Here is a 24,319-nt window from a genome sequence, read left to right on the forward strand (position 1 = left end):
CATGAAAGGTCAGTACACCAATGCTGTATATGATGGGGAGACATGAAAGGTCAGTACACCAATGCTTTATATGATGGGGGAGACATGAGAGGCCAGTACACCAATACTGTATATGATGGGGAGACATGAAAGGTCAGTACACCAATGCTGTATATGATGGGGAGACATGAGAGGCCAGTACACCAATGCTCTATATGATGGGGGAGACATGAAAGGTCAGTACACCAATGCTTTATATGATGGGGGAGACATGAGAGGCCAGTACACCAATACTGTATATGATGGGGAGACATGAAAGGTCAGTACACCAATGCTGTATATGATGGGGAGACATGAAAGGCCAGTACACCAATGCTGTATATGATGGGGAGACATGAAAGGCCAGTACACCAATGCTTTATATGATGGGGAGACATGAAAGGTCAGTACACCAATGCTCTATATGATGGGGAGACATGAAAGGTCAGTACACCAATGCTGTATATGATGGGGAGACATGAAAGGTCAGTACACCAATGCTGTATATGATGGGGGAGACATGAGAGGCCAGTACACCAATGCTTTATATGATGGGGGAGACATGAAAGGTCAGTACACCAATGCTCTATATGATGGGGAGACATGAAAGGCCAGTACACCAATGCTTTATATGATGGGGGAGACATGAAAGGGCAGTACACCAATGCTTTATATGATGGGAGACATGAAAGGCCAGTACACCAATGCTGTATATGATGGGGAGACATGAAAGGTCAGTACACCAATGCTGTATATGATGGGGAGACATGAAAGGTCAGTACACCAATGCTTTATATGATGGGGAGACATGAGAGGCCAGTACACCAATGCTCTATATGATGGGGGAGACATGAAAGGTCAGTACACCAATGCTGTATATGATGGGGAGACATGAAAGGCCAGTACACCAATGCTGTATATGATGGGGAGACATGAAAGGTCAGTACACCAATGCTTTATATGATGGGGGATACATGAAAGGCCAGTACACCAATGCTGTATATGATGGGGGAGACATGAAAGGCCAGTACACCAATGCTGTATATGATGGGGGAGACATGAAAGGCCAGTACACCAATGCTGTATATGATGGGGGAGACATGAAAGGTCAGTACACCAATGGTTTATATGATGGTGGAGACATGAAAGGCCAGTACACCAATGCTCTATATGATGGGGAGACATGAAAGGCCAGTACACCAATGCTCTATATGATGGGGGAGACATGAAAGGTCAGTACACCAATGCTGTATATGATGGGGAGACATGAAAGGCCAGTACACCAATGCTTTATATGATGGGGGAGACATGAAAGGTCAGTACACCAATGGTTTATATGATGGTGGAGACATGAAAGGCCAGTACACCAATGCTCTATATGATGGGGAGACATGAAAGGCCAGTACACCAATGCTCTATATGATGGGGGAGACATGAAAGGTCAGTACACCAATGCTGTATACGATGGGGAGACATGAAAGGTCAGTACACCAATGCTGTATATGATGGGGAGACATGAAAGGCCAGTACACCAATGCTTTATATGATGGGGGAGACATGAAAGGTCAGTACACCAATGGTTTATATGATGGTGGAGACATGAAAGGCCAGTACACCAATGCTCTATATGATGGGGAGACATGAAAGGCCAGTACACCAATGCTCTATATGATGGGGGAGACATGAAAGGTCAGTACACCAATGCTGTATATGATGGTGGAGAATCCAGTATACCAATGCTTTATATGATGGGGAGAATGAAAGGCCAGTACACCAATGCTGTATATGATGGGGGAGACATGAGAGGCCAGTACACCAATGCTCTATATGATGGGGGAGACATGAAAGGTCAGTACACCAATGCTCTATATGATGGGGGAGACATGAGAGGTCAGTACACCAATGCTGTATATGATGGGGGTGACATGAGAGGCCAGTACACCAATGCTCTATATGATGGGGGAGACATGAGAGGTCAGTACACCAATGCTGTATATGATGGTGGAGACTCCAGTATACCAATGCTTTATATCAGTGGTAGCCAACCCTAACCCTCGAGAGCTACCAACAGTTCACATTTTCCAGACAACCTAGCTGCTGCACAGCTGCACTCATTAATCACTGACACATTTTAAAAGATCCACAGATGGAGCTAATTATCTAACTTGTGATTCTGTGAGGAGACCTGCAAAACATGCACTGTTAGCTCTCGAGGACTAGGGTTGGCTACCCCAGGCTTAGAAGATGGAAAGACTGGAAGAGATCAGTGTCTGTAAGGCAATATGTAATCTAGCTGGAGTTTAACGAGAACTGGGCTAATACTTCGGAATTGGTGGTCTGTCATCTGGTTTAGGACAGTTCTGTAACGTCCCCTGTTGCGGATAAAGCACTTACCGGGTGTGCTGCTGGAGATGAGAGAGCTGGCGGAAGGATTTCTCACAGTACGAGCAGTGGTAGGGCTTGACGCCGAGGTGGATGCGCAGGTGCTGTGCTAGGTATGAGGCATTGGCAAACGATTTAGAACAATGCGGGCACTTGTGAGGTTTGGCCTCTGTATGGGACTTCGAGTGAATCTGCATCTCTGACTTGGTAAAGAAGGTCAAAGGGCAAACTTTACACCTAGATACGTCAAGGGGGCGATAAAGGAAAGGGTTTTAGAATATCAGCAAAATGTCATTATGTAGACACACGGAGGCTGGCTCCAGTATATAGACATTTTATTTTTGCCGCGGCAGAACTATACACAGGCTGCTTTAACATTAGCTACCCAAGGTTCTACACTGTGGGCCTTATTCAGATCTGAGCTCAGTACAAATTTGTTTGGAAAATGGGCAAAACCATGTGCGCTGCAGGTGGGGCAGATGTAACATGTGCAGAGAGAGTTAGATTTGTTTGGGGTGTGCTGAAACTAAAATCTAAATTGCAGTGTAAAAATAAAGCAGCCAGTATTACAAAATAACTCACACAAATCTAACTCTCTCTGCACACGTTACATCTGCCCCACCTGCAGTGCACATGCTTTTGACCATTTTCCGAACAAATTTGTACTGAGCTCAGATCTGAATAAGGCCCATTGTTTGGACTCATCCCCTACACAGGGGCTGCAACATAATAGCCACCAACATGGTGATAAGTAGCAACTTAAGGTGGATCCGTGGAAGAACTGGGAAAAGGTGCGGCTGTGGATTTCGGTATCCGGACAAGGGATCTAAAGCAAAAAGATAGAACACCATTAGGTCGACACCATTAGTTCGACAAGCAAAAAGGTCGAAATGCAAAAAGGTCGACAAGCAAAAAGGTTGCCATGAAAAAAGGTCGACATGGGGTTTTCACTGTTTTTTGATCCGACATGTGCTGACAGGTGGTATTTCATGCCCTACCATCCACTAGGGCATGGAGGGAGAATAAAATAGTGTGCCGAGCGCAGCGAGGCACCGTGTCCAGGCATTGCGAGCGAAGCGAGGAAATGCGGTGCACCTCAAACTGTGTCCATGTCGACTGTGTCGACAATCGGTATAAAAAACAGTGAAAACCCCATGTTGACCTTTTTGCATGTCAACCTAATGGTGTTCTATCTTTTTGCTTTAGATCCCTTGTCCCGGTTCCGTGGATTTCTGTCTTGTTATTAGAACCCGCAGCTAATTAAATATGGGCCTTAGACCAGCAGTTTAACCACACTTCTTTCAAGTAAAATATGTTTGAATTTCAATGAATGAGAAATTGTATGTGGTATATCAGCAGCAAAAAATAAAAATAGACAGAAAAATCTACAAAAATGAAAAAGAAATAAACTAATAGAAAAATAGAAAAATAAAAATGGAAAAAAAGTCTGTTCTATACGCAGCTGCCAACCGTGCAGGCCAGATTTACGGTGGGTGCGGCTCCGACTAACTGGCATCAAAGAGCCCAGTTCTGTATCACTGGCAGTTGTCTTGCAGCTGCATCTCAGAGACCTTGTCAAGGAAGTCTGTCCTCCATTAGACTTATTATTTGGGTAACATTTTTCAAAAAGTTCCTTATATTTAAAACATTTATCAGTGAAAATTATAATGATGATAATTATATATTTTTAAAATTATTTTAATTATTTGTACTTATTAATAATAAAAATAATGGTACTTGTTTCCTAGAACGGCCACCATCGGGGGTAATCGTGTACCTTAACTTAAGGTACACGATTACCCCCCGATAGACCCGATTTCCTTTGAAATCAGGTCCATTTTGCCGGCAAAGGCAAAATCGGGTCCATCGCGTCGGTTGGGTGCATTAACATGGCACGCGACGCGACCGATGCGATGCACCCGATTTTGCCATAGGGTTCAATGTTAAAATATTTTTAGCTTTGAAATCGGGAAACAAATGGGAAATGGGCCAATATGGCCCATTTCTCATTGTATATGCCCCCCCCCCCCCCCATTGTGAACGTCACCCCACGATTGACGACAACCAGAAGCGTGGCGAGCGTAGCGAGCCCGCGAGGGGCAGCGGTACGTGTGCTCCGACCTTTTCATACCCCTACTTTCCACGTCGGCGTGGAGTTGAGAATATAAAGTGTGGCGAGCCCGAAGCGTGGCGAGCGCAGCGAGCCCCGCGAGGGGACGCGTATACCTGTGAAGTTATACGCGTCCGCTCGCCACGCTTCGGGCTCGGTGGCTCGCTGCGCTCGCCACACTTTATATTCTCAGCTCCACGCCGACGTGGATAGTAGGGGTATGAAAAGGTCGGAGGACGCGTACCGCCGCCCCTCGCGGGCTCGCCACGCTTGCCACGCTTCGGGTTGGCGTCAATCGTGGGGTGGCGTTGAGGGGGTTAAAATTGGGGTCTGGGGATAATTTTACATTGAATCCAATGTAAAATAGGGTCCCAGGGACCCTATTCACATTTCAATCAATGTAAAAATCGGGACCATCGCGTCGGTCGCATCGCATGCGATTTGGTCGCATGCGATGCGATCAATGCGATGCGACCGATGCGATGTGACCGACCCGATCAACATCGGTGTGGCCGTTCTAGGAAACAAGTACCAAAATAATGATTTTATTATTAACAACAATAATAATAAAAAATATTTTGACTATTTTTACTAATAGTAATTATAATTAAATGTAATGCTTTCATTTCCATTAATATTGTTTTTAATAATAATAATAATAACAATAAAAACAACATTTTATTAATAACTATATTAATGGAAACAAAAGCATTATGTTTAATTATAATTACTATTATTTTTAAGTAAAAATATTTAACATAGTGAAAATTATTTTTATTTTATTTCCATTAATAATAATAATAATAATTATTAGTAGTAGTTAAAAAATAATTATTATTTTATTATTTTTAATCATTGAAATAAAAACATTTTTATTATATTGTTATTAAAAAGTAAAATAATTAAATATAATGAAAATAAGTTAATTGTTCATTATTATTATTAATAATAATAAACCATAATACTCATTATTTTAACTCCTACTAATAATAATAATAACAGTAATATAATTGTTACTGTCAGTATATGTTTTAAATATACAGAACTTTATTTTTATTTAAGTGCTTTTAATTTTTATGTTTATTTTTGTATCTGTTGCTGCTAATAATAAACCACATTATATTACAAATTCATTGAAACCCAGTAATACATTATTCTTATTATTATAATTTTGCTTCAGCAATTCTAGGAACCGAACTATAAGGCCAAATGTAAATCAGCCAACATTTACGGGAGCCGCCGAGATCCCAGCATGAGAGACATTTTTGCCTGTACACTAATTGGCACTATAAATCTAGCGTCTCCCTCGCCAGAATCTCGGCAGTTCCTACAAATTGTGCGTGGCAACATTTTGCCCATAGTCCATGCCAGCGTGGAACAGGTTAGGTCATTCTGCTTATGTCAGAGTGGATAGGATTTTGTCACACCTGTAGGTTTTGCCCTCTTTTCCGATATCTCCCGAGGCCAGGATGGGGTATGGCACGACAAGCACGGGGTGTCCTGGTGGGTTCTCCGCTTTGATTTTCTTGCGCCCCCTTTCAGGTTTGGTGGGGCCTAGTAGACTGTGCCCCTGGATGGTTTTTATGGAATCGAGCGTGGCGGAGTTGGTGATTCCTGAGATGAGGGTGGGGGAGGTGGCGATGAGCCGAGTCTGGCTGTTGGAGGTGGGGGTGGAGGGTGTACCGCTGCTAGTACCGGTACTGGACTCCGAGGTGCTGACGTTCGTGCGGGAGGAGGACAGACCCAGCCCTGCAAAGTAAGAAGAGAACCCAGCTAAGTCATGAAAGGGAAAGAAAAAAAGAGAAGGTTAGATCATCAAAGTGGAAAGTGATCGATACATTCAACGCTAACGTCCCTCCATAATAATGACACACATCCCTCCTGCACATGAACAGAAAAACAATCAAGTCCACTGAGGGGGGCACAATGATCTGGTAACAAGGGTGCAACCTGCAGCTTGTTTTAAAGAAATACGCCTGTAACCCTCCCCCTTCTGTATGATCCTCTCGGCGAGGTGGGGGGGGGGGGGTCAAGCTCCCCAGACACCACTATAAAACCAAACACGTATACAGGATGGTATCTGTGTCACCTGTGTGCGCTGCAGCACTCAGAGGTTTCCATTTATACCCGGCCACCATGTGGCGATGATAGGGGGTCTACCTGTCCTCCACCTAAGAGGACGCTAAGACCATCGCTGGTCTCCTCTCCCCTGTAAGACGCATACGGTCCTACGTCTCAGACTCTGAGGTCCAGAACAGTAAAGGTGTCATCCTCACCTTGCCAACTAGTATAATGCCGTATAATGCCATGTGACCCCTCAGCCACAGCCCTCTTCTGCTCACCAGTGTGCCACCTGATCCCCCATGTGATTAGGTATGTATCCCACCACAGTATGCTGTAGATACCCCATTCTATAGGAGGAAGAACCATAATCCTGCCCGCTTTGGGCACATTACTGTGCCGCTGACCTCAGCACCAGGCAGCACTGTGCGTTCTCAGGACAAGGGGAGGGGCTATAGGAGGGGAGGAGTTTCAGGTGCCCCCCACAGGATGGAACAGAATAATCATTGCAGACAAATGAAAACAGCATAATTCCGGATATTTCTAAGATTAACAAGTCAGACACAGAGAATGGGAAACATTTCAGGGGAAAATATCTTTCCATAGGACGTTAGTGTCAGAAGAGGGTTATCCGCCTGGCCAGCAGCGGCCGTCGCTGTTATTACATGTGGTTATCAGATAGCGCTGAGCCTGGTGATGTCACTGGATCTGGGTGACCTCTATGATTGTCACCCATACCACATAGAGAGCCACGTGCTGGGTGAGGGCATCTAACGACATTGGGTACATTATACCCGTAGGCTACAGCTTCTGATAACAGGGCAATGTGTGTACTGAAAATGGGACATCCACAGTGGCGCACGTGACTCTGCTGGGCATTATAGGATGGGCCGCACACAGCACTAAGCAGGAATTACCAGTGACAGAGCTGCTGGCAGGCCGGGCATGTAATGCCACATCTGGCTGGGGAACGGCTTGTGGGTGCAGACCTTGGACTTGCTGGAGCTTCTGTAGGGACATGACAGACTGGCTGGTCTCCGCGGGCGAGTGAGAGGAAATGAGCAGAGGCTGCTGCGATGGGACGGACGTCGGAGGCAAATGAGGAGGTCGGATCTTCTCAGCCATCAGCTGCTCCTTGATCTTGTTGATTAACACCAAGTTATCCAACTACGGAGAGAGAGAGGGGTCAGTGTGGTCCAGGTACACACAACAGGGGGACACAATCCCATGGGGGAATAGGCTGACACAACTTTCTCACGCGAACCCCCAATTAGTGTCCTTATAAAGACAGAAGTCTCTGGTGGAGCCGGTGCTGAGGTGAAGCCGCCTGTACAGAGGGAACAAGTGCAGCAGCCGCTAGGGAACCGGACCAGGGGCATGCTGGGTATATATACTGTATATAGTGACCTCTCTGGTGGAGCCGGTGCTGAGGTGAAGCCGCCTGTACAGAGGGAACAAGTGTAGCAGCCGCTAAGGATCCGGACCAGGGGCATGCTGGGTATATATACTGTATATAGTGACCTCTCTGGTGGAGCCGGTGCTGAGGTGAAGCCACCTGTACAGAGGGAACAAGTGCAGCAGCCGCTAGGGAACCGGACCAGGGGCATGCTGGGTATATATACTGTATATAGTGACCTCTCTGGTGGAGCCGGTGCTGAGGTGAAGCCGCCTGTACAGAGGGAACAAGTGTAGCAGCCACTAAGGATCCGGACCAGGGGCATGCTGGGTATATATACTGTATATAGTGACCTCTCTGGTGGAGCCGGTGCTGAGGTGAAGCCGCCTCTACAGAGGGTACAAGGGCAGCAGCCGCTAGGGAACCGGACCAGGGGCATGCTGGGTATATATACTGTATATAGTGACCTCTCTTGTGGAGCCGGTGCTGAGGTGAAGCCGCCTGTACAGAGGGAACAAGTGCAGCAGCCGCTAGGGAACCGGACCAGGGGCATGCTGGGTATATATACTGTATATAGTGACCTCTCTGGTGGAGCCGGTGCTGAGGTGAAGCCGCCTGTACAGAGGGTACAAGTGCAGCAGCCGCTAGGGAACCGGACCAGGGGCATGCTGGGTATATATACTGTATATAGTGACCTCTCTGGTGGAGCCGGTGCTGAGGTGAAGCCGCCTCTACAGAGGGTACAAGGGCAGCAGCCGCTAGGGAACCGGACCAGGGGCATGCTGGGTATATATACTGTATATAGTGACCTCTCTGGTGGAGCCGGTGCTGAGGTGAAGCCGCCTGTACAGAGGGTACAAGTGCAGCAGCCGCTAAGGATCCGGACCAGGGGCATGCTGGGTATATATACTGTATAAAGTGACCTCTCTGGTGGAGCCGGTGCTGAGGTGAAGCCGCCTCTACAGAGGGTACAAGGGCAGCAGCCGCTAGGGAACCGGACCAGGGGCATGCTGGGTATATATACTGTATATAGTGACCTCTCTGGTGGAGCCGGTGCTGAGGTGAAGCCGCCTGTACAGAGGGTACAAGTGCAGCAGCCGCTAGGGAACCGGACCAGGGGCATGCTGGGTATATATACTGTATATAGTGACCTCTCTGGTGGAGCCGGTGCTGAGGTGAAGCCGCCTGTACAGAGGGTACAAGTGCAGCAGCCGCTAGGGAACCGGACCAGGGGCATGCTGGGTATATATACTGTATATAGTGACCTCTCTGGTGGAGCCGGTGCTGAGGTGAAGCCGCCTCTACAGAGGGTACAAGGGCAGCAGCCGCTAGGGAACCGGACCAGGGGCATGCTGGGTATATATACTGTATATAGTGACCTCTCTGGTGGAGCCGGTGCTGAGGTGAAGCCGCCTGTACAGAGGGTACAAGTGCAGCAGCCGCTAGGGATCCGGACCTGGGGCATGCTGGGTATATATACTGTATATAGTGACCTCTCTGATGGAGCCGGTGCTGAGGTGAAGCCGCCTGTACAGAGGGTACAAGTGCAGCAGCCGCTAAGGATCCGGACCAGGGGCATGCTGGGTATATATACTGTATATAGTGACCTCTCTGGTGGAGCCGGTGCTGAGGTGAAGCCGCCTGTACAGAGGGTACAAGTGCAGCAGCCGCTAAGGATCCGGACCAGGGGCATGCTGGGTATATATACTGTATATAGTGACCTCTCTGGTGGAGCCGGTGCTGAGGTGAAGCCGCCTGTACAGAGGGTACAAGTGCAGCAGCCGCTAGGGAACCGGACCAGGGGCATGCTGGGTATATATACTGTATATAGTGACCTCTCTGGTGGAGCCGGTGCTGAGGTGAAGCCGCCTGTACTAAGGGAACAAGTGCAGCAGCCGCTAGGGATCCGGACCAGGGGCATGCTGGGTATATATACTGTATATAGTGACCTCTCTGGTGGAGCCGGTGCTGAGGTGAAGCCGCCTGTACAGAGGGTACAAGTGCAGCAGACGCTAAGGATCCGGACCAGGGGCATGCTGGGTATATATACTGTATATAGTGACCTCTCTGGTGGAGCCGGTGCTGAGGTGAAGCTGCTTGTACAGAGGGTACAAGTGCAGCAGCTGCTAAGGATCCGGACCTGGGGCATGCTGGGTATATATACTGTATATAGTGACCTCTCTGGTGGAGCCGGTGCTGAGGTGAAGCCGTCTGTACAGAGGGAACAAGTGCAGCAGCCGCTAGGGAACCGGACCAGGGGCATGCTGGGTATATATACTGTATATAGTGACCTCTCTGGTGGAGACGGTGCTGAGGTGAAGCCGCCTGTACAGAGGGAACAAGTGCAGCAGCCGCTAAGGATCCGGACCAGGGGCATGCTGGGTATATATACTGTATATAGTGACCTCTCTGGTGGAGCCGGTGCTGAGGTGAAGCCGCCTGTACAGAGGGTACAAGTGCAGCAGCCGCTAAGGATCCGGACCAGGGGCATGCTGGGTATATATCCTGTATATAGTGACCTCTCTGGTGGAGCCGGTGCTGAGGTGAAGCCGCCTGTACAGAGGGTACAAGGGCAGCAGCCGCTAGGGAACCGGACCAGGGGCATGCTGGGTATATATACTGTATATAGTGACCTCTCTGGTGGAGCCGGTGCTGAGGTGAAGCCGCCTGTACAGAGGGTACAAGTGCAGCAGCCGCTAGGGAACCGGACCAGGGGCATGCTGGGTATATATACTGTATATAGTGACGTCTCTGGTGGAGCCGGTGCTGAGGTGATGCCGCCTGTACAGAGGGTACAAGTGCAGCAGCCGCTACGGATCCGGACCAGGGGCATGCTGGGTATATATACTGTATATAGTGACCTCTCTGGTGGAGCCGGTGCTGAGGTGAAGCCGCCTGTACAGAGGGTACAAGTGCAGCAGCCGCTAAGGATCCGGACCAGGGGCATGCTGGGTATATATACTGTATATAGTGACCTCTCTGGTGGAGCCGGTGCTGAGGTGAAGCCGCCTCTACAGAGGGTACAAGGGCAGCAGCCGCTAGGGAACCGGACCAGGGGCATGCTGGGTATATATACTGTATATAGTGACCTCTCTGGTGGAGCCGGTGCTGAGGTGAAGCTGCCTGTACAGAGGGAACAAGTGCAGCAGCCACTAAGGATCTGGACCAGGGGCATGCTGGGTATATATACTGTATATAGTGACCTCTCTGGTGGAGCCGGTGCTGAGGTGAAGCCGCCTGTACAGAGGGAACAAGGGCAGCAGCCTCTAGGGAACCGGACCTGGGGCATGCTGGGTATATATACTGTATATAGTGACCTATCTGGTGGAGCCGGTGCTGAGGTGAAGCCGCCTGTACAGAGGGTACAAGTGCAGCAGCCGCTAGGGAACCGGACCAGGGGCATGCTGGGTATATATACTGTATATAGTGACCTCTCTGGGGGCAGCCGGTGCTGAGGTGAAGCCGTCTGTACAGAGGGAACAAGTGCAGCAGCCGCTAGGGAACCGGACCAGGGGCATGCTGGGTATATATACTGTATATAGTGACCTCTCTGGTGGAGCCGGTGCTGAGGTGAAGCCGTCTGTACAGAGGGAACAAGTGCAGCAGCCGCTAGGGAACCGGACCTGGGGCATGCTGGGTATATATACTGTATATAGTGACCTATCTGGTGGAGCCGGTGCTGAGGTGAAGCCGCCTGTACAGAGGGAACAAGGGCAGCAGCCGCTAAGGAACCGGACCAGGGGCATGCTGGGTATATATACTGTATATAGTGACCTCTCTGGTGGAGCCGGTGCTGAGGTGAAGCCGTCTGTACAGAGGGTACAAGTGCAGCAGCCGCTAGGGAACCGGACCTGGGGCATGCTGGGTATATATACTGTATATAGTGACCTCTCTGGTGGAGCCGGTGCTGAGGTGAAGCCGCCTGTACAGAGGGTACAAGTGCAGCAGCCGCTAGGGAACCGGACCAGGGGCATGCTGGGTATATATACTGTATATAGTGACCTCTCTGGTGGAGCCGGTGCTGAGGTGAAGCCGTCTGTACAGAGGGAACAAGTGCAGCAGCCGCTAGGGAACCGGACCAGGGGCATGCTGGGTATATATGCTGTATATAGTGACCTCTCTGGTGGAGCCGGTGCTGAGGTGAAGCCGCCTGTACAGAGGGAACAAGTGCAGCAGCCGCTAGGGAACCGGACCTGGGGCATGCTGGGTATATATACTGTATATAGTGACCTCTGTGGTGGAGCCGATGCTGAGGTGAAGCCGCCTGTACAGAGGGAACAAGTGCAGCAGCCGCTAGGGAACCGGACCAGGGGCATGCTGGGTATATATACTGTATATAGTGACCTCTCTGGTGGAGCCGGTGCTGAGGTGAAGCCGCCTGTACAGAGGGTACAAGTGCAGCAGCCGCTAGGGAACCGGACCAGGGGCATGCTGGGTATATATACTGTATATAGTGACCTCTCTGGTGGAGCCGGTGCTGAGGTGAAGCCGTCTGTACAGAGGGTACAAGTGCAGCAGCCGCTAGGGAACCGGACCAGGGGCATGCTGGGTATATATACTGTATATAGTGACCTCTCTGGTGGAGCCGGTGCTGAGGTGAAGCCGCCTGTACAGAGGGTACAAGTGCAGCAGCCGCTAGGGAACCGGACCAGGGGCATGCTGGGTATATATACTGTATATAGTGACCTCTCTGGTGAAGCCGGTGCTGAGGTGAAGCCGCCTGTACAGAGGGTACAAGGGCAGCAGCCGCTAGGGAACCGGACCAGGGGCATGCTGGGTATATATACTGTATATAGTGACCTCTCTGGTGGAGCCGGTGCTGAGGTGAAGCCGCCTGTACAGAGGGTACAAGGGCAGCAGCCGCTAGGGAACCGGACCAGGGGCATGCTGGGTATATATACTGTATATAGTGACCTCTCTGGTGGAGCCGGTGCTGAGGTGAAGCCGCCTGTACAGAGGGTACAAGTGCAGCAGCCGCTAGGGAACCGGACCAGGGGCATGCTGGGTATATATACTGTATATAGTGACCTCTCTGGTGGAGCCGGTGCTGAGGTGAAGCCGCCTGTACAGAGGGAACAAGGGCAGCAGCCGCTAGGGAACCGGACCAGGGGCATGCTGGGTATATATACTGTATATAGTGACCTCTCTGGTGGAGCCGGTGCTTAGGTGAAGCCGCCTGTACAGAGGGTACAAGTGCAGCAGCCGCTAGGGAACCGGACCAGGGGCATGCTGGGTATATATACTGTATATAGTGACCTCTCATCTTCCTGTATATACTGAGGAGTATACAGCATTGTGCTTTACATCTGGAAGCTGTGATATGTATTTACAGTCATTGCTCCTGGTATATGTGGTGTATTATACATTTATACCCCAGTATATAATTCCTAGTCACCGGCCACACATGAGTCAGGCTGGTGACTCTTAGTGGGCGGCTATAGGCCCTTATTCTGGTTGATTCGCTCAGATGCGAATTCGCATCCTTGCAAGCCACTCTATGGCAGACACACAAGCTGCTGTCAGGAAATAACTGAGAGTCAGACATCATCAGCGATATGGCAGCATGCACTGATAAATCATGGAACCAGTGTGGTGGTCAGTGCAGGGCACCATAATAACATCAGTAACTTTATACTCTTCTATATGGAATTAACATTATGTACGAAAAAACAAAAAACACAGAAAAAGGCTTTTCTCCGCCTCTGGTTCATCTGAGGAAGCCGCTGTAAAAGAGGCGGAGAAACGCGTATGTAGGCCTCAAAAAGGCTGATAATCGCAATCCATCTTGCATTGGGCTGACAGAGACTATCTTTGTACTGTGGACCTGAGTAACATCTGAGCCTGGGAGTGTGGAGTCCAGCTGAAAGCAAGTAAAGGGGGCACTTATACCCCATACAGAGAGACTGCCTAAAGCACACCAGGAAGGAACATCCTCAAAAGTACATCTACATGGCCACAGGTGATATTTACTCTGGTAACTATTATCCATTGCCTCATATGAATTGAAAAGCCTCAATTACCAAAGCCCCATTATATATCGAATATAGCCTCATAAGGTTTCTATATTGATTTTATGTTATATGTTGTCTGTCTATTTTATGCCCCTTTCCCACTGTAGCCTTAAAACGGTATATTGCCGATTTTTTAGGGCAAAATACCGTTTAAGGCTGCAGTGGGAAAACGCCAGAGTTGAAATACCGTTTAAAGTTAAACAGTATTTCAACCCGTTTTCAAAGCAGTGTTTTACACGGTAATCTACCGTTTAAGAGGCAATGGGAATGCATCTTAAACGGTATTCTTAATGTAAACCGGCTACAATTCAAGCGATTGGTTGTTGCCTGTGTTGTGACACTCCCCACAACCCTGAAAAGCCCATTAAAGTCACAGGCACTCATTTGTGCTGTAAAAACGTTTTGAAGAGCTAAAACGTTTTACCTGCAATGGGAATGGTACTTAAATGGCATTTAAAACTGTAATCTGCTGCAGTGGGAATGCTAAATACCGTTTAAGATTACCTGTAACTTAAAATGGGTCTGCAGTGGGAAAGCAGCATTATTGTGTTAGAAGTGCACTTCGATAAACGTTTTTTTATGACATTTATGGAAAATAAATATATTATGTTTTGAATATACAAAAATTGTGCTTATTGCCCTGGGTGTAGCTGCGCCTCCTATAAACAGAAGTTGGTGATATTCACTGATTTCTACATTCTATCTAATGCTGCACCTGGATCTGTGTTATACAGTAACCCTCCCTGCTATACGTCCGCTGTGTCATCATACAAAGCACAAGCAGGAATAAGACACCGTATCAGTCACCATCGCTCTCACCTGGCTGGGCATCGCTGGAGGAGGAGGCCAAAAATAAGGGTTGTTAAAGCGGGGTTCGGCCATCCTGCAAAAAGGAAAGAGAGTTACACTGCTGGCTGCGGGACACAGAATAATACATTAATAACCAGACAGCTGTAATCATCACAATGTGTCAGATAACAGCTACACGCACACGGCCGCAGGTGCTGGGCGCAGAGACAGGGCGCAGACACAGGACGCAGAGACAGGGCGCAGAGACAGGGCGCAGACACAGGACGCAGATGCAGGGCGCAGACACAGGACGCACACAGGGCACAGACACAGGGCACAGACACAGGATGCAGACGCAGGATGCAGACGCAGGATGCAGACACAGGACGCAGACACAGGACGCAGACACAGGACGCACTATACAGTAGGGCGGAGTGAAAAGGTTGAAATTGAGATATTCAGAATCGGCTAGTGTGGGAAAGTTGTGACGACCTGAATAACAAACGAGCACAAGCGTTTTGCTCTAAGTCAATAACGTCTGATCCGGCAAGACATCTAAAGTTTCCCTTTTTAGGTGAAAATAACGAAAAGTATGAAGAAGCTCCGATCTAGTTACAATTATGTCAGGACGTCTCAGAGTGGTTCATTAATATACTTCAGCATAGTAAAGAGAGTACGAGCTTGTCCTAGTGCAAAGTGACTGACTTTGGCGGGAGAAAAAAATCCGGTCACAATTGTGAATATTGTGTTCTCACAACAGAAAAGAGGTGAAAGAGGGTGCTCTGTAATTGAAGTGACCAAAGAAAAGAGACCATTATGGAATATCGGATGCTGCATTCACACCCAGACGGTAGAAGCACCAGGTGTCCCATGAGAAGTGTTCCTTTACATCTTCTGGATTAGACCACTCACCCCCACTCAGGGCCGGTGCAAGGCACCGGAGCGCCGCAGGCGAGTCGGGGTGGGGGCGCCCCGGTGTCAGGGGGTACCTGTTGCGCCATCTGGGGAGCGGGCAGGGGAGTCTATGCTAGCATCTGACAGGAGCCTGCAGTGGTGTCCTTGCCGCGCGGGTACCTGCGGCGCTGTGTATAAAGCTGGTGGCGGCAGGGGGTCCCTGCAGTGAATAAAAAACTAGCGTTATGCGGTGGCGCGGGAAGCACTTCTGTTTTGAAAACACTGGCTGCATGCTGATTGGCTGAATCTCACCTCCAGCTTTATACACAGCGACGCAGATACCCGCGCGGCAAGGACACCACTGCAGGGTCCTGTCAGAAGCCGGCATGGACCCCCCTGCCCGCTCCCCAGATGGCACAGCAGGTACTCCCTTTGCACGGGGGGCGAGGGGCGAACTGCCGCCCTCCAGTGGCCGGTGCCCTAGCCAAATGCCTAGACCTGCCTAGTGGTGGCGCCGGCCCTGCCCCCACTCCCTACCTGTCTTTCATGTTTTAGTCAAAAGTGGACGGAAATTCCTAACTGCATCCACTGTGCGGTCAACATGAAAGGCCAATATCAGGCATGTCCAAACTATGGCCCTCCAGCTGTTGTGGAACTACAAGTCCCATCATGCCTTGCCACAACTGTGCTAATAGGGAATGCTAAAACAATGGCAAGGCATGCTGGGATGTGTAGTTTCTCAAAAGCCGAAGGGCCTCAGTTTGGACATGCCTGGCCTATATGATATTACTCCCCCCAATGGCTGTTATTGGAATTGTATAAACCTTTCATGAATTATTAATAGGTTGGAGTATGTGCCACTAATCTGTACATATACCACATTGTAATCATGTTCGCCCTTCTCTCAGTGAGTAATTGATTACAAATCTCTGGTTTTAAATTAAAAATTGCATTGTAATATTAACAAGGGCCTAGAGCAGGCATGTCCAACGTTGGCCCTCCAGATGTTGTGAAACTACACATCCCAGCATGTTTTGCCACAGTTTTGCTATTAGAGAATGCTAAAACTATTGCAAAGCATGCTGGGATTTGTAGTTTCACAACATTTGGAGGGCCAACGTTGAACATGCCTGGCCTAGAGACACATTCTCTCTCCCAGCATTTTAAACTAAAACATCAATGCTCCCCCAGGTATATAAAAAAGTTTTTAGGCTTGAAACTTGTGGCAGGTGACAGGAGGAGAGATGCCCCCGGAGCACAGTTATAGCCAGAGCAGAGATGGAATAATTCATGAGTTTACTACACTTAAACTGCATGGATTAAATGCGGACTTGTAAGTCATCTTTTATCCTTTCCTCTTATCGGCCATATATATTTTATTCAATATGTACTGTATTTTTTGCTGCTATGTATAAATTATTAATATATTCATATTTTTTTCTTGTATGTACTGTACTTTCCTTAATAATACCGTGTACTAAGGGCGGAAGCGATATGACTGCCAGTAATAGGAATGCAGGGGGATGCGGGTCACCGGCGCTCCAGCCGGGACTCTAATCCCTGTGCAAACACCTAATTTGGGACGTCTACTTTTTCAAGGCCAGAAAAGCCTTGAAAAAGCTGTAGCGAAGCGCGCGCCGGCTAGCGGTGACGCTCACTCACTTGCACAACTGACTAGGAAATGTATTTTGATCTGTACTTTTTACCCACAGGAGTCTGACCAGTGCGGTGTATGTACACTGTATGAAACATATTACGTATGTAGAGAATATCAGAGACTGTAGACACCAGTGAGCAGTCAAACCTATCCCTGCCGTGTGCGGAGGCGATACATATACCGTCAGAGATTGGCATGGCTACCTCCAGTACTAACAGGGGTTATCAATAGGATCACTGCTATCCCTGCTCAGGGAACAGCAGTGTGTGACATTTGAACCACACTCGAGAACTCCAAACAAATTAACAAATTAGTCGTGGTACCCTGCAGGTGGATGATCACCGATCTGTGCGGATGGTGATACTCCACTGCATACCACTTTCAGGCTCATGTAACCATTCGCTGCTCCCTCAAGATTGACACATTTGGCGACATACAAGTTGACTGATGTGCGTGGAGCGCGAGAATATTTCCAGACATAGATGTTTATTCTCACATGACATATGATGTTGGTCCTATATATGGTGAAATAAAACAATGATGTGAAAACACTTGGTTGAAGCGTGCCACTCAACTACAGGACACCCTCAGTCATTTATCATTCTAGTGTCACTAACTGCTAGAACTTCATCAGTATACAGTCTTAGATACTAATATCTCACCCTCTAATACTGTCAATCAACTAATTATATATGTGATAGGACCAGCAAATAACAAGACACCTCATACAGCCCCATACACCTCCACACTGGGGTAATAACCGTTTAAGACACCAGCACATTTAATATTCATTTTAAATAGCATACAAGTGTCAGCAATACCTGGTCACAGTTATTTAAAACAGTCAATAAAATTGTGCGAAGCCAGTGAGCCGCCGCTTTTAAAACACACCACATTCATGTTGTTCTGTCTTGTGCGTTTTTATATTTCGCTATCTTAAAAAATGGTAATAAAAGTAAATTTTTACTCGTGCGAGTCCATATAGGTGCACCACGCAAGGACACACTTTTCTTTCTTGTATATATGCAGATTCAAATATACCCTCCTGCATTTGTTTCATATTTTCTATATATATATGTATCACTCATAGAAAAGTGACATCTTTTAAATTGTGCAATAAAAGTTACGTTTTGAATTTACATAATTTTTAATTTCTTCACCAATTGTATAAAAGTGCGCCCCAAAACCCCTCTGCGTTCTTCCGGGGCCTGTCTTACGTACCTCTTCTCTCACCGTCCCTAATAAGAGGATGAAAAATTAATTTTGCTTGTGTCAACCCTTTGTGTATGTCAACCATGTCAATGTTGACCACATGGTGCCCATCTATTGACTGTCAACCACAAGAGAAGGCAGAGAGACCACAAGGGAAGGTGGAGAGAGGGAGAGACCATTAGGAAAGGTGCGGAGAGGGAGAGATCACAAGGGAAGGTGGAGAGAGGGAGAGACCATTAGGAAAGGTGCGGAGAGGGAGAGACCATTAGGGAAGGTGCGGAGAGGGAGAGACCACAAGGGAAGGTGGAGAGAGGGAGAGACCATTAGGAAAGGTGCGGAGAAGGAGAGACCACAAGGGAAGGTGGAGAGATCATTAGGGAAGGTGCGGAGAGGGAGAGACCACAAGGGAAGGTGGAGAGAGGGAGAGACCATTAGGGAAGGTGCGGAGAGGGAGAGACCATTAGGGAAGGTGGAGAGATCATTAGGGAAGGTGTGGAGAGGGAGAGACCATTAGGGAAGGTGGAGAGAGGGAGAGACCATTAGGGAAGGTGCGGAGAGGGAGAGACCATTAGGGAAGGTGGAGAGATCATTAGGGAAGGTGCGGAGAGGGAGAGGCCACAAGGGAAGGTGGAGAGAGGGAGAGACCATTAGGGAAGGTGCGGAGAGGGAGAGACCACAAGGGAAGGTGGAGAGAGGGAGAGACCATTAGGGAAGGTGCGGAGAGGGAGAGACCATTAGGGAAGGTGCGGAGAGGGAGAGACCATTAGGAAAGGTGCGGAGAGGGAGAGACCATTAGGGAAGGTGCGGAGAGGGAGAGACCACAAGGGAAGGTGGAGAGAGGGAGAGACCATTAGGAAAGGTGCAGAGAAGGAGAGACCACAAGGGAAGGTGGAGAGATCATTAGGGAAGGTGCGAAGAGGGAGAGACCACAAGGGAAGGTGGAGAGAGGGAGAGACCATTAGGGAAGGTGCGGAGAGGGAGAGACCATTAGGGAAGGTGCGGAGAGGGAGAGACCATAAAGAAAAGGGAGAGAGATGGAGAGACCACAAAGGAAGATTTGGAGAGGGAGAGACCATTAGGAAATGTGGAGGGGGAGAGACCATTAGGGAAGGTGCAGAGAGAGAGAGACCATTAGGGAAGGTGCGGAGAGGGAGAGATCACAAGGGAAGGTGGAGAGAGGGAGAGACCATTAGGAAAGGTGCGGAGAGGGAGAGACCATTAGGGAAGGTGCGGAGAGGGAGAGACCACAAGGGAAGGTGGAGAGAGGGAGAGACCATTAGGAAAGGTGCGGAGAAGGAGAGACCACAAGGGAAGGTGGAGAGATCATTAGGGAAGGTGCGGAGAGGGAGAGACCACAAGGGAAGGTGGAGAGAGGGAGAGACCATTAGGGAAGGTGCGGAGAGGGAGAGACCATTAGGGAAGGTGGAGAGATCATTAGGGAAGGTGTGGAGAGGGAGAGACCACAAGGGAAGGTGGAGAGAGGGAGAGACCATTAGGGAAGGTGCGGAGAGGGAGAGACCACAAGGGAAGGTGGAGAGAGGGAGAGACCATTAGGAAAGGTGCAGAGAAGGAGAGACCACAAGGGAAGGTGGAGAGATCATTAGGGAAGGTGCGAAGAGGGAGAGACCACAAGGGAAGGTGGAGAGAGGGAGAGACCATTAGGGAAGGTGCGGAGAGGGAGAGACCATTAGGGAAGGTGCGGAGAGGGAGAGACCATAAAGAAAAGGGAGAGAGATGGAGAGACCACAAAGGAAGATTTGGAGAGGGAGAGACCATTAGGAAATGTGGAGGGGGAGAGACCATTAGGGAAGGTGCAGAGAGGGAGAGACCATTAGGGAAGGTGCGGAGAGGGAGAGACCATTAGGAAATGTGGAAGGGGTGAGAGACCGTATGGGAAGGTAGAGAGCAGTGTGCAGATGGATGAATAAGCGAGGAGATGGCCAGAGTGAGGGCAGAAGAGGAAAGCTCAATGCAATCCCCCGAATTAAACACAATCCTGATCATTGCTAAAGCCAGTCTTCTGTACACGTCAGAGCAACAGTGGTGAGCAGTGCCCCCCCCCCCTTACTGTACATGTCAGAGTAACAGTGGTGAGCAGTGTCCCCCCCCTCCTTACTGTACACGTCAGAGTAAAGGCCCCCATACACTAGCCGATTTTGGTCAGATTTCGGCCAGATCAGTCGGATCTGGCCGAAATCGGACCAAAATCGGCTAGTTTTGATGTCCCCTCAGATCCGATGCGCGGTCCCGTGCGCATCGGATCTGCGTCGGGTGGTCGGACCTGCTGCACGTCCGACCACCCGACTTGGGACCTAGTGGGGCGGCGCGGCGGTGGAGGGAGCAGGGGGGGCTGGGGACGCTGCGGGGGACACAGGCGGCATAGAGCCGGGCAGGGGGAGCGGTCAGTACTGAATAAAAAAAAAAGCCCATACAATGAATGGGCGGCCTGTGATTGGCTGAGCGCTCTCTCAGCCAGTCAGCAATTGGCTGAGAGAGCGCTCAGCCAATCACAGGCTGCCCATTCATTGTATAGGCTTTTTTTTCTAGCACTGACAGCTCCCGGCTCCCTCTGCCCGGCTCTATGCCGCCTGTGTCCCCCGCAGCGTCCCCAGCCCCCCCTGCTCCCACCAGCAGCCCTGCTCTGTAGCCCCCCCCCCCCCCCCCCCTGCTCCCCGGGTTTTTTACATGTGATAAATCGAGACGATTTATCACATGTAAAAAATGGCACATCAAGTGCCAATCTAATCAAGCTCCCCCGGGGAGCAGCCGGGGAAGCTCAGGGGGAAGTCGGGGGCGACTTGTCCTAAGGACAAGTCGCCCTAATGTATGGGGGCCTTAACAGTGGTGAGCAGTGCCCCCCCCACTCCTTACTGTACACGTCAGAGTAACAGTGGTGAGCAGTGTCGTCGTCCCCCCCTTACTGTACACATCAAAGTAACAGTGGTGAGCAGTGTGTCCCCCCCCCCCCCTTACTGTACACGTCAGAGCAACAGTGGTGAGCAGTGTCCCCCCCTCCTTACTGTACACGTCAGAGCAACAGTGGTGAGCAGTGTCCCCCCCCCTTACTGTACACGTCAGAGCAACAGTGGTGAGCAGTGTCCCCCCCTTACTGTACACGTCAGAGTAACAGTGGTGAGCAGTGCCCCCCCTTACTGTACACGTCAGAGTAACAGTGGTGAGCAGTGTCCCCCCCCCCCTTACTGTACACGTCAGAGCAACAGTGGTGAGCAGTGTCCCCCCCTTACTGTACACGTCAGAGTAACAGTGGTGAGCAGTGCCCCCCCCTTACTGTACACGTCAGAGCAACAGTGGTGAGCAGTGTCCCCCCCCTTACTGTACACGTCAGAGTAAAAGTGGTGAGCAGTGTCGTCGTCCCCCTTACTGTACACGTCAGAGTAACAGTGGTGAGCAGTGTCCCCCCCCCCTTACTGTACACGTCAGAGTAACAGTGGTGAGTAGTGACCCCCCCCTTACTGTACACGTCAGAGTAAAAGTGGTGAGCAGTGTCGTCGTCCCCCTTACTGTACACGTCAGAGTAACAGTGGTGAGCAGTGCCCTCCCCCCCTTACTGTACACGTCAGAGTAACAGTGGTGAGCAGTGTCCCCCCCCCTCCTTACTGTACACGTCAGAGTAACAGTGGTGAGCAGTGCCCCCCCCCCTTACTGTACACGTCAGAGTAACAGTGGTGAGCAGTGCCCTCCCCCCCTTACTGTACACGTCAGAGTAACAGTGGTGAGCAGTGTCCCCCCCCCTTACTGTACACGTCAGAGTAACAGTGGTGAGCAGTGTGTCCCCCCTTACTGTACACGTCAGAGTAACAGTGGTGAGCAGTGCCCCCCCCCCCTTACTGTACACGTCAGAGTAACAGTGGTTAGCAGTGTGTCCCCCCCCTTACTGTACACGTCAGAGCAACAGTGGTGAGCAGTGTGTCCCCCGCCCTTACTGTACACGTCAGAGCAACAGTGGTGAGCAGTGTCCCCCCCCCCTTACTGTACACGTCAGAGTAACAGTGGTGAGCAGTGTGTGTCCCCCCCCTTACTGTACACGTCAGAGCAACAGTGGTGAGCAGTGTCCCCCCCTTACTGTACACGTCAGAGCAACAGTGGTGAGCAGTGTCCCCCCCCTTACTGTACACGTCAGAGTAAAAGTGGTGAGCAGTGTCGTCGTCCCCCTTACTGTACACGTCAGAGTAACAGTGGTGAGCAGTGTCCCCCCCCCTTACTGTACACGTCAGAGTAACAGTGGTGAGTAGTGACCCCCCCCTTACTGTACACGTCAGAGTAAAAGTGGTGAGCAGTGTCGTCGTCCCCCTTACTGTACACGTCAGAGTAACAGTGGTGAGCAGTGCCCTCCCCCCCTTACTGTACACGTCAGAGTAACAGTGGTGAGCAGTGTCCCCCCCCTCCTTACTGTACACGTCAGAGTAACAGTGGTGAGCAGTGCCCCCCCCCCTTACTGTACACGTCAGAGTAACAGTGGTGAGCAGTGCCCTCCCCCCCTTACTGTACCATCAGAGTAACAGTGGTGAGCAGTGTCCCCCCCCCTTACTGTACACGTCAGAGTAACAGTGGTGAGCAGTGTGTCCCCCCTTACTGTACACGTCAGAGTAACAGTGGTGAGCAGTGCCCCCCCCCCCCCTTACTGTACACGTCAGAGTAACAGTGGTTAGCAGTGTGTCCCCCCCCTTACTGTACACGTCAGAGCAACAGTGGTGAGCAGTGTGTCCCCCGCCCCCCCTTACTCTGCACAGTGCAGGACATTAGTACAACAATGATCTTCTATGCTCAATACATTCCCCTGCATCCAACTGAGAATAGCATTATCGGAGCGTAGTCAGGACCACCCCAGAGATGTATCTACCCCACGTACTCAGGACCACCACAGTGATGTATCTACCCCACGTACTCAGGACCACCCCAGAGATGTATCTACCCCACGTACTCAGGACCACCCCAGGGATTTATCTACCCCACGTACTCAGGACCACCCCAGAGATGTATCTACCCCACGTACTCAGGACCACCCCAGAGATGTATCTACCCCACGTACTCAGGACCACCCCAGGGATTTATCTACCCCACGTACTCAGGACCACCCCAGAGATGTATCTACCCCACATACTCAGGACCACCCCAGGGATGTCACATGTAGAACCTGCCCATAACACATGGCACAATACAGCCTGCCCGTCACACACACAGCACCATACAGCCTGCCCGTCACACACACACAGCACAATACAGCCTGCCCGTCACACACATAGCACAATACAGCCTGCCTGTCACACATGGCACAATACAGCCTGCCCGTCACACATGGCACAATACAGCCTGCCCGTCACACATGGCACAATACAGCCTGCCCGTCACACATGGCACAATACAGCCTGCCCAACACACATGGCACAATACAGCCTGCCCGTCACACATGGCACAGCACAATACAGCCTGCCCATCACACACAGCACAATACAGCCTGCCCGTCACACACAGCACAATACAGCCTGCCCGTCACACATGGCACAGCACAATACAGCCTGCCTGTCACACATGGCACAATACAGCCTGCCCGTCACACACAGCACAATACAGCCTGCCTATCACACATGACACAATACAGCCTGCCCGTCACAAACACAGCACAATACAGCTTGCCGTCACACATGGCACAATACAGCCTGCCCGTCACAAACACAGCACAATACAGCTTGCCGTCACACATGACACAATACAGCCTGCCCGTCACACATGGCACAATACAGCCTGCCCGTCACACACACAGCACAATA

At 49.9% G+C, this 24,319-nt stretch overlaps 1 protein-coding gene across 5 annotated transcripts in view; it reads right to left on the reverse strand.

Annotated features, from left to right (window-relative positions):
• ZNF362 (zinc finger protein 362) overlaps nt 1–24,319 on the reverse strand; it is a 60,604-nt gene that overhangs the window by 20,776 nt on the left and 15,509 nt on the right. For 2 of the 5 annotated variants that reach the window (XM_083161775.1, XM_083161779.1), the window contains exons 2-5: nt 14,798–14,861; nt 7,489–7,738; nt 5,938–6,283; nt 2,413–2,637 (exon numbers count right to left, since the gene is read on the reverse strand). In XM_083161775.1, the coding sequence (XP_083017901.1) occupies nt 2,413–2,637; nt 5,938–6,283; nt 7,489–7,738; nt 14,798–14,861 (885 nt within the window). The remainder of the gene's footprint in view (nt 1–2,412; nt 2,638–5,937; nt 6,284–7,488; nt 7,739–14,797; nt 14,862–24,319) is intronic. The other 3 variants (XM_083161776.1, XM_083161777.1, XM_083161778.1) reach the window with 3 other exon arrangements.

This window comes from Crinia signifera, chromosome 19 (assembly GCF_055691185.1).
Source record: "Crinia signifera chromosome 19, ASM5569118v1, whole genome shotgun sequence".
Lineage (NCBI taxonomy): Eukaryota > Metazoa > Chordata > Amphibia > Anura > Myobatrachidae > Crinia > Crinia signifera.